Raw genomic sequence first — 18647 nt, 5'->3', positions numbered from 1 at the left:
TTTGAATGTCTGCGATGTGTTTTATTTATTAAAACATTTTGAACACATTTAAAATTATATGAGATTTTTTAATGACTGTATTCCATTTATCTGATTGAATCTAGGATTATTTAAGAACTTCGACCGACAATTTGTCAGGAGATTTTGTCTCAAATACTTACATTACAGGATCTTCACATTGAATGTTCATTAGGAATTTCCCAAGAGTTTTAGAATTTTCTAGTCCAATTCAACGCACAGTGAGCCAGGACCTAGATTTACGAATAAAGATGCATTCAGTGCCTTCAAAGGACTTTTTAGACAAATATGGTCTTCAACAAAGTTTTTCCTAATGATAATGCTCGCTTTCCAATGTACAAATTAGGGTGGTCCATATTTTCGAAGAAATTGGAAACCAAACTTTTTTGTTTAATGATTCCCACACTTGTCGGAGCAATCGCCCCTTTGAAGCTGTTGAAAAATATTTTCGCCCCCTAAGTTTGAATTTTTTGAAATAAGATTCGGAATTTTGGAATTACATTAAAATCTACAAATTCTGTCTATTTTATAAGTTCCTGGAACAAAACCTTCTTATTTACTCTGTATGTTTTTATTTTTTTTTGAAAATGTTTAGACGTATCAATAAATTTTATTAGATTTTTAATAAAAATGTAATGTGACTTTTAAATACAATTATTTTCAAATATCGATGAAGAAAAATTCATAGTAGGGTTTAAGGATTCAGCTTTGTAAGACGTCTTAGTTTTCTCACAGAAATTCCAAAAGTTTGAAGAAAATTGAAACTTAACCGAAAATTAGAAGATTCCGTAATAAATTTAAATAAACTAAACAAAAACTTTCAAGTAGTTTGACAAATTTCAGTAATTTTACTTAATATGCAGACGTAATGTCATTTTGGATATCAACTTCGAAGAACAATATATTTGTAAAATCAAAGAAAAATTAAAGGAATAGAAATCTGAAATAAAATCTTTAATATCCAAATTTTGTTTAATATTCTGTCAGAAAATCTTAGATTACAGGAGTCTTGAAATACTTTCAGAGCTTTCCAATATCTTGAAATATATGAAAGCTTTATGAACGCGTTTTGAATTCACACTTGAGACAAATCAAGAACAGATAAGTTTCGTATTTCTTGAAACATGTAAAATGTATCAAATCATATTGTTGCAAACATGCAATCATCAACAAGTATAGTTTCTTTAATTACTTCTTTTTTTTAAATACCAAATAACAAAAAGTAGGGTAGAAGCTTCAGTTTTGGCCAGTCCGGAGTTTTGGCCATAGTGCGGTATTGAGCCTGTTGCGATCTAAATCGGCGTAAATTTATTTTTTATTAGTAGATCCTAATACAATATGATGATTACAACTGTGAAAACCACACATTTTGATTAAAAACTTGATGAAAAAAATATATTTCCTTAAAAAATCTGCTCCCATATATCTATTTTGGCCAGGGTGCTTCTAACTTGGCCACTCCCATAAGAAATACACGTGATTGGCCAAAATAGAAACCAAACTTAAGAATATGGCCAAAACTGCGGCAGTGCTTCTATTTTGGCCAGTGCCACTTTTAATACAAAAATCAAGTATTGACATGATTTCTGCATTTTTCCTTCAAAATATAGATTGAAACCTTTCTTTTGACGCATTGGTTGTTTTCATAGGATTATTGGTTATTTTTATAAAAATGATTTCCCTTAGACTGGCCAAAACCGGTGCCCGCACCCTATGAGATGTTTACTTTTTACATATATGCTAAAATTCTAAATATATATTCGAGTATTAAGTATATTAAGTAGATTTATTATTTCAAATCAGAGATTTTTTATAGTTCGTAATTTTCAACTGTGACCTTTTCAAATTATTCACAACTAAAGAATAAATTGCTGTGTTAAAAAATGAATTGTATTTCAGAAAAGAGCTGAGGGGCTTTCTTGTTGATGACTTAGAAAAAGCACATAATCAAATAATCAATATTTCCCCAAAAATAGTTGCACTTGAGTTGAGATTTGATTTTCAAAATGAATATTTCTGAAAATTAATAAAACCCCTTGAAAGGGAAACTTCTTCTATTTCTTGGTAACAGTGTTCTTTTCGTCATGGGGTAATATATTAAGCCTATTGAATCCCAAATTGACATCACAATTTTCCCAATCGAGCTGAATTATTCGACCAAGTTTCAGACAATTCTAATGACAAAACACTCTCTTGACAAAGAGACCAAAACTGTCAAAAAATAACCGAAATCACTCTAAATAAAATTATTATATTTTATTTAAGACACTTTATCAAATTAGCTGGCATTCTTGTCCAAGATCTAAATAAAAAGGTTTGTGGAAAATCGCCCCCTTGGTGGATTTTTCGCCCCCCAATTTCTAAGTTTTAAACTTTCGCCCCCTTTGATGTCATTTTCGCCCCCAATAGGGCGATTTCGCCCACTTTGGGAATCATTGATATACATTGTTCGACAATGTTGTAGATCTTGAGCAATCTTGAGTACGTTTGCTGCAGACAGGTTTTAGGTTGCTTTAAAATTGTCCGATCTCGAGATATTTTTCTGGATGAGCTTAGGGTGGTTCAAGAAAAACAGGTTTTCTTTTTGTCGTTGTAACTTTTTCAGATTCAGTTTCCCATCAAAGTCGCCCAAGCAATATTCACTCACAGAGCATTCAAAAACGCGAGCGTGTGGTTAAATAGCTATGAGCATTTTTCTCCAAAAATCTTAGTTTGAATAAACTTGAGCGATATTACGGGTTGGGGCAAAGATAAAAACTATCTTTTTCCAGCATTCAAAAGATCAAATATTGTAATTGAAAATTGAACATGTCGAAAAAATAGAGAGCTGTTATTTCTTTACTCAAGAAAAAAATAGTTGAAAAGTGGCTATTTTTTTTTTCTAGAAAATCGTCCATATCTTTTGAACGGAATTACGTTGCAACATTCTCCGCGCACGAAAATGTGCAAAAATGCTCTAAAAGTAGTTCTTTAGCACGAATTTCTCGAGTTTCGACAGAGGTTTTACCAAGTTTTCTGTCAAAATTCCTTCTGGTGTTAAATTAGGGGTTGGTGTATCCATTTTTCAGAAGCAACTAAGTAAAAAAAACTGTTATTATTCAAAATATTTCAAGAATTCCTTGAGGATTTCCTTCGAAAATTCTGCCGAAGTTCAGCTAGGCATTCTTCCTATCTTTCTTTAATTGCTCCAGCAGTTGCTGTATCAATTTCTACATTAATCCCTGAAGTAGACCACCTATTTTGTACAAGCTTCATATGTGCTGGCAGTAAAGTATGACCCTTTATATCCCGTGCTCCCAAAATTATTTCTTCAACGATATCAAAACCGTTATAAGATTCTTTTTAGTTATTGTCCATCTCGGGACCACGGCTTTTCTTCATCCCCGAAGTAAGAACCCACGTTTTGTGAATATGTTGGGAGTGGGATGCGATCCAAAATCCCAGGGTCCGACAAACTTATTCATATCGGAGAAACTTCTAGATGATACTTTTGAAGGAATTTCCAAACCAACTCCTGAGGAAATTTATGATTGAACTCATTCAGGAACTCCTGAATGAACTAAAAAAACTTAAAAGCAATCCTGCAGCAATGCATGATACAGGGTGTCTACTGCCTGAAAAAACCTGGAAAACCGGGAACCTTCAGGGAATTTTATTTAACATGGAAAATCCTAGAATACTCAGGGAATATAAAAAGTAGTGAACTACTATTAAAAAGAAAAGTTCGTGGAAGTTATAGAATCGGAAGATAAAATCCATATAAAAATTCCGCTACAATGGTTTTTTTCCAGAAATTCCGGCAGGGTTTGTTTTGGTACTTGATCAGAAATATCTCCTTGGAATGCCTCCCAGGATATCTTACAAAATTACAAAAACACGAGAAAGAGAAGGATGGAAAGGGGTGCCACGGCACCCCTTTGCATCCTGCTCTTTCTCGTGTTTATCAAGGAGGATGAGTGAGAAAAAAAAGCTAGATTCGCCAATGGTCCTGGGATGTTTTTCTGAGTTTTTCTGAATCTACCCTTGTTCTAAGATTTGTTCCGGAGTGCCTTCTGTGATTTCTATAGGAGATATTGCTGATATTTCTAATTGAATTCTTCCCGTGATTTCTTTCAGAGCCAGATTGTTCCTCGTAGTTGTACCGGATTTCTTGCTGTGATCCACCTGAGATTATTTCTTCTACAGATTTTCTGTACTTTGTTCCCAGAACTCTTCCCAGAATCTTTATTGCAAATTGTCCCGAGATTCTGGATTCAGGGATAATTCCACGGGGTTTCCTCAGAATGTCTCTAAGTAACTTATTCCAGTAATTAACGAAATCCTTATGAGAAATTAACGGACAAATATTTGAAGGAATCTAAGTGAAATCTTGCGAGAAACTCCGACAAGTCTTACTGAAGAAATCTCGACGGGAACTTCAGAAAAAAAAAACCTGAGAAAAAATGAGACATCTCGGATAAAAGTTCTAAGTAATCCCAAGAGGAAATATTAAGGACATCCATAGAGGAACTCTGAAAACTTCATGGAATCCTAGGAGCAGCTACGGGTGAAATTTGGTGAGGAAATCAAAGAGAAATGTCGTAAAACTAACGGTAAAAAATCCGAGATTGACTGTTGGGAAGCTATCCCGGAAAACCACTAAGTGACATTCGTGAAGGACCTTTGAATACCTTTGGAACTTCAGGAGGATTTCCAGCGACAAACTCTGTAAGCATATAGCAAAACCTCTGGAACAAATATCGGGAGGTACTCCAACAGATAACTCGTGAAAAACTTCTGCGGAAATCCAGGAAGGAACTCTGGTAGAAATCTCAGGAACAGCTCTCAGAAATCTTGAAAGATGTTTACTTATTTTTTGGGGATATTCTCGTATAGTTTTTGAAGAGTATATAATTTTTAGAAAATTTGGGTTTTTTTTTTCTCGCTGAGACCGTCCCACTATTTACACCATGTCTTCAAAAAAGTATAAGGTAGCGATTTTCTGAAAGTCCTCCCCAAAAAAGTAAGGAAAATGCATTTGGTTAATGAAATTGGTGGACCCCCCGATAGTTAGAGCCACAAGCATTTTGGTGAACCCCTCGATTTTGGTCAATTGTTGGCTCATTTAAACCGTTATAACTCGAAAGTTTCGCCAGAAACCACTTAAAAACTATAGGTTGTTGGAAAGAGAAAAGATAGAGGTACTCTTTGCAGTTATAAAAAGTTTGGTCGGCCATATTGATTTCGGCCGCCATCTTGAATGTATGTACCAAAACATTTTTTTCACCATGTTGGCAACCACCGATTTTCAAAATTTTTACGTCAATCGAAAGCTGGGACATTTTTACACAACATATCAAAAATTTAGAGATGTATCTTTTTCCTATCAAAAGTTATCTGCACTTTTGTAAATCATGACACGTTTTCTCCATACATTTCCATGCGCACCGGCAATGACACGCAACAGCATCAAAGTTGGCGCCTGCTTGTATACACAAACGCACCTGCAGCAAAATTAGGGCAAATCGGAGGTTCGTTCTCATTTTTAACTGTTTCTCAACGATGCGGGCATTGTTTTTTGAACGTTTTTGGTGTTTTGAAAAGCTGAAACTTTCAACTTTTCATTAGTGGATTCAGATTTAGAATAAATGTTCATAAACACTGTGAAATAACGCTGCATTTATGTAAACAATCGGCACCTGACCCAGTGCGCAAAAATGGCATGATTCACAAAAGTGCAGATAACTTTTGATAGGAAAAAGATACATCCCTTAATTTTTTGATATGTTTTGTAAAAATGTCCCCGCTTTCGATTGACGTAAAAATTTTGAAAATCGGTGGTTGCCAACATGGTGAAAAAACAGTTTTGGTATAAAAATCCAAGATGGCGGCCAAAATCAATATGGCCGACCCAACTTTTTATAACTGTAAATAGTAGCCCTATCTTCTCTCTTTTTAACAACCTATAGTTTTTAGGTGGTTTCTGGCGAAACTTTCGAGTTATAACGGTTTAAATGAACCAACAATTGATAAAAATCGAGGGGTCCGCCAAAATGCTTGTGGCTCTAACTAATGGGGGGTCCACCAATTTCATTAACCAAATGCATTTTCCTTACTTTATTGGGGAGGACTTTCAGAAAATCGCCACCTTAAACATTTTTGAAGACATGGTGTAAATAGTGGGACGGTCTCAGCGAGAGTTACCCACTTTCAAAATTTTCCCCTGGAAAACTCATGGTAGTTTATTTTGAGTTATGAGTATACACCCTGCACAGATAAAAATAATGAGATTTACACGTCATGTAAACTTCATTTTAGTCATGTAAACTTAGTGTTATGATGGTTTACATGATATATCATGTAAATTTGTGTTATATGTCATGTAAACACTCAGAGTCATGCTGAATTACATGACATATAAAGGAAGTTTACATGATATTTTATGACTTTTACATGATATGTCATGTAAACTTCTGTGACATCCTACGCTCTGCACTATATGTCACAGAATTTTACACTCTTTTTTCGATCTGTGTGACTCTTGATAGAATATCTAAAATGATTCATGCAAGAATTTCCAATATGATTCCTAAAAAAACTCCTGGAGGAATTGCTAGAGGAAATCCTGAAGGACTACCAATGAATACCTTGAACACTCGAAATACTTGAAATAATTTGTAAAGGAACTCCTCAAAGAGCTCGTACAGTAATGTTTACTTTGCTTCTGAAAGAATGTTTGGCGGAATATTCGACATTTTTCAAAAAAAAAAAAGAAAATTTTGAAAAATAAATGGTTTTTACAAAACTGAGGAACATTCTCCACGAGGAATAAATTCAGAAGATATCATATCTTTCTCTGCATGTGTATGAAAACAGGTTTTTTAAATATTGATCCGTTATTTAAACCTAGTCGTGCATTGGAGTCATTATGACCCCGAAACATGCACTACATCAGCGGGATGAGCATCAGCTAATGCAAATCAAATCAATAAAATTAAAAACCAAAAAAATAGAAAAAGTTTCAAAGGGTTAACCGCGCGCGCGCTGTTGCAAAAAGTATAACACTACCAAAAAAAACTCGCTCTTTATACACAGCGCGAGCGCGGTGTAGTATCGGTTGCTTGATGATGCGCGTCCTGAAAGATTAAAAGTATTCTTGACACACTTAAAAACAATCGTGGAGGAAAAAAATCCAATGTGGGACAGAGCCTAAATGTAAGTGTAGAATTAGCACAACCTAAAATACACGTAAATAAAAACAAAAAAGAGCCAAAATGTATAATAGAATAGTCCCAGGGGATTTCACGAGGATGCCAAGAGGTCTCAGAGGCGTTTTAAAGAGATCTCAGGGGGAACCAATGGCAAAAATTTATCAAATGGAAGATTACGTACATCTGGAACCAACCTACTGATATCAAAAGGGGTCAGGAGGTTCTAAGGGAGCTGAGGGGCACTCCAATGGGTCTCAGACGTTTCCAAAGGAGTTCCAGAGGTTGTTTAAGGGGGTCCCAGGGGGTTTCAATGCCACCATGGCTTTCTGGAACCTTCCTGGAATACCTCTGAAGCTCTATGTTATCCCCTTTTTTCGAGCTCTCTGGGAACATTCTAGAAACGCCCTTGGCTCCGACTCAAATGCCCAATAGAAAAACTGATGCTGCTACCCTACCCGCGTTCATGTGCTACGTCTTGGTAGAGTTGATCGTCAAGCCTATCCTCGCTGTCTCGCTCTACAGAGGGGCAAAAGCTTCCTCCACTGTGCCCTGCCCTACGATCGATGCCGATGAGATCAATATCGTCCGCAAAGCCGAGGAGCATGTGCGACCGTGTGATGATAGTGCCATTCCTCTGCACGCCAGACCTCCTAATCGCTCTTTCGAGAGCAATATTGAACAGCAAATTTGAAAGAGCATCATCTTGCATCAATCCATCTAAGGTCACAATCGAGGTAGCCATTTCGTCTGCGATGGATTGATTTTAGTTTCGCTGGAAAAAAATGTTCTGGCTATATCTGCTGAAGCTTATTTCTTTTCACTGAATCGTAAGCTGTTTGAAAATCGAAAAACAGATGGTGAGTGTACAAGATATATTCCAGAAAGTTATCTAAGATCATCCGTAGGTTAAACATTTGATCCGTCGTTGATCGGCCCCCACAAAACCCAGCCAGGTATTCGCCGACGATGGACTTCTCAAGAGGTCTCACTCTGTTGACTTCAAAGGTGCCTCAGGTGAAATTCCAGGAAAAAACCTTCGAGAAACTCCTGAATTTCCGGGAGAAATCCATGAAGGAACCACGGGGCAAGCTCTGTAAAAATAATTGGAAGAGATTCCTGAAAAAATCTCGGGAATAGACTTGATGTAAGTTCTGGATGAATTTAATGTGGAGCCTCGTGGCCGTACCGTTAGCGTCACCAAGCGTATAAACGTATCATGCTATGGGATGCGGGTTCGATACCCGCTCCGAGTGATGAAACTTTTCGCAAGAAATGCTTCTTCCTCGTATCCACTGGTGCTCGTAGTGTGAGTCGTGTCCATTGTCTACTGTTTGGTTTCGTTCAGTCTGTACAGCCTTTGGTTGAAGACGATGTCCGTGTCTTTTAAATACTGGAAAAAAATCTTGAAGGTATAATACATTTTATAAATCTCAAAGAAACCCTTTCTAGGAATCCAGGAAGAAAGCCCCGAAAGAATATTGAAAAGTATGCCTGTAAGCACTTGAAGAGTAATGGGAGGCATACCAGCTAGAATCCTAGAGAAGATCTCTGAAGGCGTCCTAAGAAATTCCGGAGAAAACCTTAAGGAATTCCGAAATAGCTTCTTGACACAATCCAGAAACGAATCTTTTGAAAAAACGTAGAGGAACACTGGAAGTCGTCGATAGAATTCATGTAAGAACCTTGATGGAGTCTAAACAGAAATCTCTAGAAGAATATCGGAAGTGTAGGAATCACGGGAAGAATACCGGAAATGTAAGAATTTGTTTTTCCAATATTTTTCATTTATTGATTTTTTTTTTTGAATACTTTGTTTTGAAGACTTTTATACGTAGAATATAATCCATTTTTTTATTTTATAGGAAAAATAGCTCCTATATTTTCATCAATCAATACTTTATTGTTTCGCAGCGGCGAATAATCCAGACAGAAGGTTAAAATCTCTTCAATAAAAAATACCTTATTTTAACAGTTTGATTCTATACTTCAAACAAAAAAACATTTGATTATATACTTAAAACAAACACCATTTTTGCCATTCTGAGAGATTAATTGTCAAAAGATTTTTATCCAACTTGATGTGCACAGAATTACATTCCTCTTGAGCTACTCTATACCTTCTACCATTTTTCCTTATATCAGAGTTTCGACTTAAATTCATAATATGTCAATTTAATTTAATAAAGTTTTGTAGTTTTTTTGTTTCTTTTCTAGAAGGACACCACGTAGTATCGAATTCAAAGATGCATAAACTATTACCAAAATGAAGATTGTGATACGATCAAATGAGACCTAATGCTCTATAACATTGTATATTTTATATTTCAACTTTATTAATTTCATCCATCGATCAGCTGAGCAATATCCGTCCCGTCCCAAACATTTGCATTCAACCACCCGCAGTTTTCAAGTAGCCCCACTTGCCTTCGACCGGTCTCAGTTCCAACACATGGAGATGTCCGGCAGGGGTTTCTGTTTGCACTTGTTGACCCATCCCTTCCAGTAGGAGAAACCTTGATCCTTGTGTATCTGCTTGGCACACTCAATGTCATCGCTAATATCATCGGTCAGGAATGCTGCGCGCCATAAAGGGGGAGGGGGAAGAAATAAAGAAACAATAATTAATCACACTAATGTTATGCTGTTCTCGGAAATGATCAGCAGGTGATCGTAGAACTCTACGGCACCTCCTAATGGGGTCCTCAAAATTATGCACTCAGACGGGACTCACCTTCGCAGTTTTTGTTGCACTTGCCACCTTTGCGTCCCGCGCGACACCAATCTTTGCTGTTGATCTGCAATCGAAAAGGATTACCACTGTGTTAGGGTGGAATGAAGATTTGAGATTAAATCATGGCCTTACCTGAAAGATCCCATAGCTGCTAGTTTGATTGTCCAAAGTAACCTTCTTCGAAGTATCGGCGCCACTTTCGGCATTCACCATGCAGATCCCTTGGAAACGATTAATAAACAATTGTCGAGAGGTTACATTTGCAATGTCTCAAAATATACTTACAGTTTGAAATCAGTGACCTAGAAATTTGATAACTGTCCAAAAGCTTTGCCAAAGCACACTTCTGGAAAACTTTCGCATTGATGGGACACAAACAAACCACAATCAGCAAACAACTTATGGCAGCTAGACGCCTCATCTCTATTGTGGTAACCTCCTTGCAGCGGGGAGCAATTCCTCAGACTGATTGGCTGTTGGATTTTATTATCGCGATAATTGGGTAGCTAGAGCCAGCAACTGAAACGTCACAGAGAAGCAGTGATTAACGACTTCCAAAGTGCAGAGACGACGCCACACCACCCGGATTGTTTGCATATGAGTGTGGCGGCGAATGCCGATTACGACACGGTTCACCCCGTTGACCCTGTTCTGTCCGAGCGGGCCGTGCCGTGAGATTCGTAACACAACGATGCCACTAAGAATTGATTGCCTCTAAGTTGATGTTGTTGTTCGAGGGAATTCCAACTTTTGATAAGGCGTTTTCGTGGAACACTATCACTACTGGTTGGGAAAGAAAGTTTGCATCGTTGCATCTTGCAATACTTAGGTTATTTTTACCTCTTTGACGCAGTACTTACTTATCGCCTTTTTATAATGTTCCACTTTTGAAAGCAGTATAATCTAAAATTTCGCAATAGTTACAGTCGTTATACGCTCCTCCCGCAACCTGGTTCGTTCTAGACTAAACTGAGCGAGGCGTGTTTTGGAGCGCATCGTTCAATCACGATCTTGAATGCCATTGATGTGGTGAGCAGAGTCTTCGCTTCCCGGTTCCCCCTAACACGAACACGCAAACCAGCTTCGGAGCTGCCTCGATCTCGAGTGTAGCCAATAAAAGCCAATCAAGAATCTTTACTTGAGATGTGTGGATCAAATATAATAAATTGGTATTGTTTTGGAGATATTTCGGTAACCAGGAATAGATTATGCATCATAGTAGAGGTAGCTAGGGTCCGGTCGTAGGAAGGGAAAGATCCCAAGTAACAATTCAGAACCACTAATAAGCATGTCATTTTAACAAGTGTTCTATAAAAGCGCCGACAGTTGAATAAGAGTATGTGTTGAAAAAAGCGTCGAATAAATATTTCATTTAGCGAAAACAGCACTTTTGTTCATCATATTTTTGTTAATTGAACAACTAATCGATTAGAAGCTTAAAGAAAGCTGTTTAGGAATTTCCATCAATAGCCTAATTGTGTTGTAATAATGTACGAAGACAAGCTGTTTTCGACGCATAAGATGCCGTTATTTCACATATTATTCACAGTGGAACAAGTAGCTTAAACATAGTTGAAGAATACTGGCTTAAACGTTTTGTTCAGCTGCTGATTAGCAGCGCAATAATATCACTGAATTGCCATTGTTCGCCAAGTTCACAATCGTAAACATGGTTGTTGATTAGGAGCCTAATAAGAGCATCTGCGGCTGCATATTATTTGACAACAAATAAGGGTCTTGCAGCAGCTCTAAGTCATTAAATCACACTTCAAAAAAATGACTCACCTTTCACACTACACTGACCAACGGCAGCGAAATTACCAAGCTTGAAAACAGCAGCTGGCTCCGAGGCTGGCTCCTCTAACTAACAGCAGCGTCGAGAAGTTTTCTCCCTGATGGTTCCTTCATCGTAACACGGTTTTTTTTATTCTTCAATCACTTAGCTTAATTTACAGCTCTTTTGTCCACTAGGGCACCGCGTGAGCGATTCCAATTGGAAGTTGTACTTGCAATTTGTACAGCGCCTAAATTTATTCTATTCTAATTCTACTATATCCAACTGATTGCCGTTGCGCTGCTTTCACTTTCTATCCTATCATGGTAGAATGATGAGCACGAGGAAGCTGATGTGTGGCTGTTGGTTGTTCTTGTTTCCAGTCCGATTGTGGGTCCATTATGAGTTGCCGTTCGCCGATGTCCAAGTATCCGGGTCCATTTGAGCCATTGGCTCAGAAGAGGGTCAGTGTCAGCTGCTCTCAGGGGGAAAGAGCAACTGACGAAAGTGCCGGGACTGGGATCGAACCCATGACCATCTGCTTATGAAGCACTTGCGTGCGCAGCCTTTTCTTTTTTCTCGCTCGTTCATTTTGTTGAACGCAAGAAAGAGCGAGATAAAAGAGGGTGCAGAGTGCCTTCTCTATTATCTTTTTCCTTCACGTGTTTGTTTAAAAGAGTGAGTGAGAAAAAAGAAAAAAGCTGCGCACGCTAGAGTTATGAAGCAAACGTGTAGCCACTACGCCACGGGCCCCGGCATCGTAACACGGGTTAAATCTTTCATTTTCGACCGAGTTCAGGATCCACTGTTTGTCAGAAGATTCGCAAGACAAGGTGACATGTTTTTCCTTAGTACACGAAATCGATGTTCCGAAAACTCAGCATATGAGAAATTAAAATATGTTTGAAAAGTCACTAAATTTGCAAAACATCACCGCACCGCAGCTAAGTGACCACCCAAGACACAGAGATAGCTGAATAACAGTTTCTTAAGCTGAAGTTTGCTTAAGACCTGTTTGTTCAACTGTTATATAGCTAAAATGTTTGTTGGGCATGCAGCTACTAATCAGCTCCAGTAGCGCTGCTGATGATCAAAGCTTACTTAAAACTTTATTTTCATGAATAAACGTTGCGGACATGATTATTCTAACATTGATAAGCTTCAATGTTGATGTAAACAATTAGTCGAATAACAAAACTTATTTTTTTGGCAGCGTTTGTTCAACCAAAGGTTGAAATGGTTGCCACATTTTGATTGTATTGGAATTATTGTCGTAGAATGCTCGTTATTATGAACCCTGCAGCTAATTCGCTATAATTGTTTCTAAGATCTTTATTATACGATTCCCAAGTAACCAAAAGTTTCGCTTTCCATGACAAAATCCACTTTCAAGTTCCGCGAAGTTCGGATAAAGTTCCAAATGGAACTTTCTGGTTGCTTAAGAGGCTAACGATGAGCCTTGCTGGAACTTCGGTCACAAGTTCCGGCAAGGCTCATTGTTAGCTTCTTAAGCAGCCAGAAAGTTCCATTCGGAACTTCATCTGAACTTCGCGGAACTTTAAAGCTGCTTAAGATGCTACTCGGAACTTTGGCGGAACTTTCAAGTTCATAGAAGTTCAGTTCAGTAGCATTGTGTTTCAATGAAGATTAAATTTATTTCTTTTACAGAAAACGACTGTTTAGGCATACACGAATAAAAGACAAATATGAATTTATCAAATCAATGAATACTAGGGTTGATCAAAAAAAAAATTGCCGCCTATCGGATTCGCTGCGTGAGAACCCTATGCTCTACAACTGTACTACAGCTGCGATTGAGTTGACAGCAGGCAAAGTCTGACTTGAATCGATTTTCTGTCGGCAGCTAGTTTTGCACATTTGTACAGTAGTGAAGTTAGCCTGACTTTGTCAAGTGTCTTCAGCAGCATAGCGATAAGTCGGCAAGCTATCACGCAGAAGGATCCAGTTCAAATCTGTATAGCAGCGACATATGTGAAAATATAATTTTCAGAAGCAATTTCCAGACGTGAATCACAAACCGTCCAACAAGGTTGTGATTCTGAAGAACACATTTTTGTTTCTGCATGAATTTTGTCAACGTTCTGTCAGAAGCTGCTTAGAAGGCTATCCAGCGTGCTTATGTGAACTTTCAAGTTCCAAAATTACTTAAATATGAAGCTGCTTAGAAGGCTAATGAGCAACCTCGAACAAGCCGCTTAGCTTATAAAGTACCCTTGTTGTGAACTTTTGGTTACTTGGGTTATACAAAAAGACATCATACAACTAGGTTTAATAAACGTTGAGGAAAAGTTTCTGATATATTTGTAAATAGTAAAAGGTTCGAACATTGAACATCAGCTGTAAAACGATGGCACGATCATTGAATAAATATAACATTCACAATGTTTATAGAACGGCTGTTGTTGAACAAGTTCTCCATTTCTAACAAGCTTACAAGAGTTGACCAACAGTTTTCTCTCAACTAAACCAAAAATAGTTCGACATGTGGCTTAACAACGCTGCTTTGAGAAACATTTCTTAAACTGATAATTGTTTCTTGGGCAGTTGTCAGGGTCAGAAAAATCATGAAAATTTTGCGACAAAAGAAATACGCTATTCTACTAAAATCGGTGATTTTAAGACCCTAAAGAGCCAAAAATGTTCTCGGAATCGCGGTATCTCTTTTCGTTTCAGAGTTATTGACGAAAAACTACTTAAACATTTTGACAATTTTTTTAGATTCCCAAAGAAAACCTGACATATTTGTCCGATAACTCAAAAACGACCCCAGCATCATCCAAGGCTCTCCGTCGACTGATGACTGGAACACATAATTCAGTTCAGCATACATTGTGCTGTCGTAGGTTTAAAGCTTTGTTCATTATAGAAGAGATCAAACCTGACAATGATAGATTATAACCAGTTTTTATTTTGGCCACCAAGTCCAACATTGACCTAACAGTTATCACATGTGGGTCCAACTGTGATCCAACTTTTGGAGATTTATTCCACTGCTTCACATAGATTTAGTTAGGGGGGTTTCAGAGGTGTTTCAAAGCGTTTCATCGCGTTCCAGAGTGGCGCAGGGCGTTTTTGAAGGTTTCAGAGGGCTTTAAAAGGTCTTCACAGCCACTGAGACGAGCTTCGCGGGGATTTCAGGAGGGTTTTAGCGACATTTCAGGGCGTCTCCATCGGGTAAACGGAAGAGGTTTCATAAAGTTTTACGAAGGACTTGATAAGCTATCTGGCGAACTTCAGGGGTGTTTCAGGACGTTTAAGCATGTTATAAGTGAAGTTTGTGGTCTTCACTGGCCCTCAGGTGTGTATCAGGAGGGTTTCAGAGGTGCTTCAATTCATTTCGTCATTTCAGGCCGTTTCAGAAGGGCTTCAAGACGTTTCGATCTGGTTACGCTTGTAGATACAAGGACTTATATTCTAGGGAGATTCTCAAACACACATTGAACTCACCAGTGGACAGCACATATGTAATTTGGTTGTACATGGAGCGTCCATAAATGACGTTACGCTTTAAGGGGGAGGGGGAAGGGGGTAGGTTCAGCAAAGTGTGACGACCCCTACAAAAGTTTCAGAGATCCCACACAAAAAGTGTGACATAGGAGGGATGGGGTTGAAAATGACCAATTTTTGCGTGACGTAATTTATGGATGCTCATAAACGAGAAAGAGTAAGATGAAAGAGGAGACAAGCTGCTTTCTCCTTCTCGTGTATGTTTAGGAGAGTGAGTAAGAAAAAAGAGAATGCTGGCTCCGCCAATGTAGAGATGTAAATGTCGACCGGATACCACTCCCTATCCTTCCCTATGGAAGTTCTGAAAAATCCCGCCGTCAACCGCGTCCGTTGGTCCGTGACGGCGGAATTAGCCGGTACTTCCCAACGTAGCGGGAGGATCATTCAGCATGCAGAGCTGAAGTTCTACCCTAAACTGCAGGGTGTTGTGACTGCTGTGTCCTTCTATGTTTCCTCTCTAATCTCTTACACTTTTCTCCAACCTTTAATTTCCCTGTTCACAAGCATAGTGGGCAGTGCTGAAAAATTCATTTCGTCATATCTAAATTCAATCACCTACAGCTCATTTTGGAGGCTGAACCTGAGAATATGGTATATGAAAAACTTGTGCGGCTAGACCAATTCTGCTAGAAAGTCACGGAAAAACCGATATTTTTCGAATATTTAAGGTAAATGTCACGGGCTTCCTTTGAAAAATGCCAAATGATATTCACGGTGAATATCATTTAGCATTTTACAAAGGTGGTCCGTGACATTTACCTTAAATATTCGAAAAATATCAGTTTTTCCGTGACTTTCTAGCAGAATTGGTCTAGCCGCACAAGTTTTTCATATACCATATTCTCAGGTTCAGCTTCTAAAATTAGCTGTAGGCGATTGAATTTAGAAATGACGAAATGAAATTTTCAACACTGATAGTGGGTTTGAATGTTCTCCTATGGAGTTTTATGTCACAGGTGTCATTCTCTCAATAAGGTCACTATCCTTCAGGTTTGGTCAGTGACCAAGTCATTCGCGTTTCTTCCAAATCATCGTGTCCGTCAACACGTCCATCTTGAGGACCCGTATCGCCACCCCTTTCACGCTACCAACATGATCACGGTTTCCATCTGGTGGTGGTTTTTGGAAGCAACGAAGGTCGATAGACTCCTGAACTATGGATTAATAGTAACTGATGGAGAAAAACGCACGACACTTACGGGCTTACGGACACTAATTAATTTATGTGTTGAAAATGCTTTGACATCCATGTGCACAACAGAAACCTGTGCTCGATGAACAAATTGAGATTTGAAATATGAAAAGAAATCCACGTACTCCAGTGAGACTCGAACTCACGACTTCCAATTCGCTTGACGGACGCTTCTATTCCTTCAAGCTACGGAGTCACTCGACTATCTCCGTCGCTCAGCACTTGCATCTTAAATGTGTTAGTGCTGGTAATTTTCTATTTTAGGACAAAATGACGCCTGTCACATCATGCATTGTAGACAACTGAAAGATTATAACCTTTATTTTTCTTTCGTATTTCAGATTTCACATCATCTCGTGTCTAGTCCTGTTACACACAATCGCCTCTTGCTGCGGAGCTGAATTCATGACAGCGGGAATCGCCGGCGGAGGCCTCCGAACGTCGGTCAACACTCCTCAGAAGGGCCAAAGCATCCTCCCTGCATTCCCTAGCACCGAGTCAACCGTACTTAGGATAGTTCCAACCGATATTGTAGTCATCAGTAACACCAACACTAGTGATAGTAGCATAAGCAGTAGCAGTAGCACATCTAACAACCAAAGAACCACAAAACCCGACACGATTAACCAAGATAGCGCCAAGGAAGCTTTCGGAGTCACGTGGAGTACGCTGAAGTATGTTAACAAAGGGGAACTGGGTAAGAAACGATTCGACAAGAAGGTCGCTCAGATTACCCCGGCCGTAGATTTGGGAGACTGGCAATGTCCGAATATCACACAGAACGCCAATTTGGAATGTGGATGCGATATGCCTCATACGTTGCGATGCCGTGGAGATCTACACGGGCTGGAGTTGATCGCCGAAGGTCTGAGATCGTCTCGTTATTCGGTGTCACTGTTGGATTGCACTTTGAAGAACGTGACGGTGATAAATGACGCGAATATTTTTGAAGGCGTTTCGCTACAAGGCCTCGTGATTTCGTCGGGTGAGATCAAGCGGGTGAATCGTCAAGCATTTGCTGGGATTAAGAATTCTTTACAGGCATTAGGGTTACCAAATAACGCATTGACTAGTGTACCAATGCAGGCGTTGGCTGCGTTGCCTCAGCTAGATCGATTGGATCTATCCAACAACAAGATCAAATCAATTCAAAGTACGGATTTCATTTCGGTTTCGAAACTATCATACTTGGAACTGAGCGATAATCAGGTTTCATTGATCGCCCCGAAAAGCTTCCTTCCCATTCGCAATCTGATCCACCTCAAGCTCAACGGAAATCGACTTGGAGAAACGCCGGAAACCATGAAGTCCCTGGAGTCGTGCCTTAACCTCAGAGAGCTGGATCTACGATCGAACACTATTCGAGGACCACTGAAAAACACCACTCTTCCGATCATCAAAGGCCTTGAAATCCTAAATCTGGATAAAAACTCCATCACCAGCATACAAAATGGGGCGCTGGAAGGTCTAGCCTATCTTCAGATGCTCTCCGTCCGCCACAATCAAATAGATGTCCTACAGGACCACGCCTTTTCCGGACTTGCATCGCTCCAGGTCTTGGATCTAGGCCACAACGGGATCGTAGCCATATCTGGGTCATCCCTAAAACATCTCCCACGTCTGATCGTTCTCGATCTTACGCACAATTTCCTCCGAGCGCTAACCGCAGACATCGTTGCTCCGTTACCGTCACTCAAGGAACTTCGTCTCGATGGGAACGATATCTCGATCATTGCGCAGAACGCCCTGTACAATGCGTCCTCGCTGCATAGCCTCTCCTTGGAGAACAACCCACTTGCGTGCGATTGTTCAATGAAACCATTTGTTGAATGGTTGTCCACGTCGAGGATCGCTTCACAGGACGTGTTGGGTGCGGTCTGTGCCACACCTCCCCATTTGGAAGGGGCTTCCTTGCTGCAGGTTTCGACTGATTCGATGAACTGCAATGGAAACGGTGAGAACAAGGAAAAGGCCGACGAGAGTACGTTCAAGACCATCGAGGTAATGCTCAAGCTGAAGAACAATATGTCTTACATAAGGGAAATCAGTCCGGATGTTCAACTGAAGGGGATTAATTTCACCGATGAGAGCGATGTTCTGCTATATTGGAGGATGCAAACGGATGAGTATTCTTGCCGGTTCGTGTACGTGTTCCATGATGATGATCCAGAGAATATTCTGTACAATTCAGAGGTTAGTAGAATATTTGCAGAG

At 39.2% G+C, this 18647-nt stretch overlaps 2 protein-coding genes across 5 annotated transcripts in view; one reads left to right on the top strand and one right to left on the bottom strand.

Moving 5' to 3' along the window:
• The window catches only part of LOC109399235 (chaoptin), a 128224-nt gene that overhangs the window by 108592 nt on the left and 985 nt on the right, over window positions 1–18647 (top strand). For 3 of the 4 annotated variants that reach the window (XM_019671671.3, XM_062854128.1, XM_062854129.1), the window contains one exon: window positions 16775–18626. In XM_019671671.3, coding sequence (XP_019527216.3) covers window positions 16775–18626 — 1852 coding nt within the window. Of the gene's footprint in view, window positions 1–10844; window positions 10969–16774; window positions 18627–18647 lie in introns of those variants that run through there. The other variant, XM_062854130.1, reaches the window with a different exon arrangement.
• LOC109399239 (lysozyme c-1) lies at window positions 9507–10503 on the bottom strand. Its single transcript, XM_019671677.3, has 4 exons — window positions 10225–10503; window positions 10072–10160; window positions 9940–10003; window positions 9507–9784 (listed from the first exon to the last, which is right to left on the bottom strand). The coding sequence occupies exons 1-4, from the start codon at window positions 10358–10360 to the stop codon at window positions 9645–9647; spliced, it is 429 nt and encodes a 142-aa protein (XP_019527222.3). The 5' UTR covers window positions 10361–10503; the 3' UTR covers window positions 9507–9644.

Source organism: Aedes albopictus, chromosome 2 (assembly GCF_035046485.1).
Source record: "Aedes albopictus strain Foshan chromosome 2, AalbF5, whole genome shotgun sequence".
Taxonomy (NCBI): Eukaryota; Metazoa; Arthropoda; class Insecta; order Diptera; family Culicidae; genus Aedes; species Aedes albopictus.
This window is presented reverse-complemented; position numbering and strand designations above follow the sequence as displayed.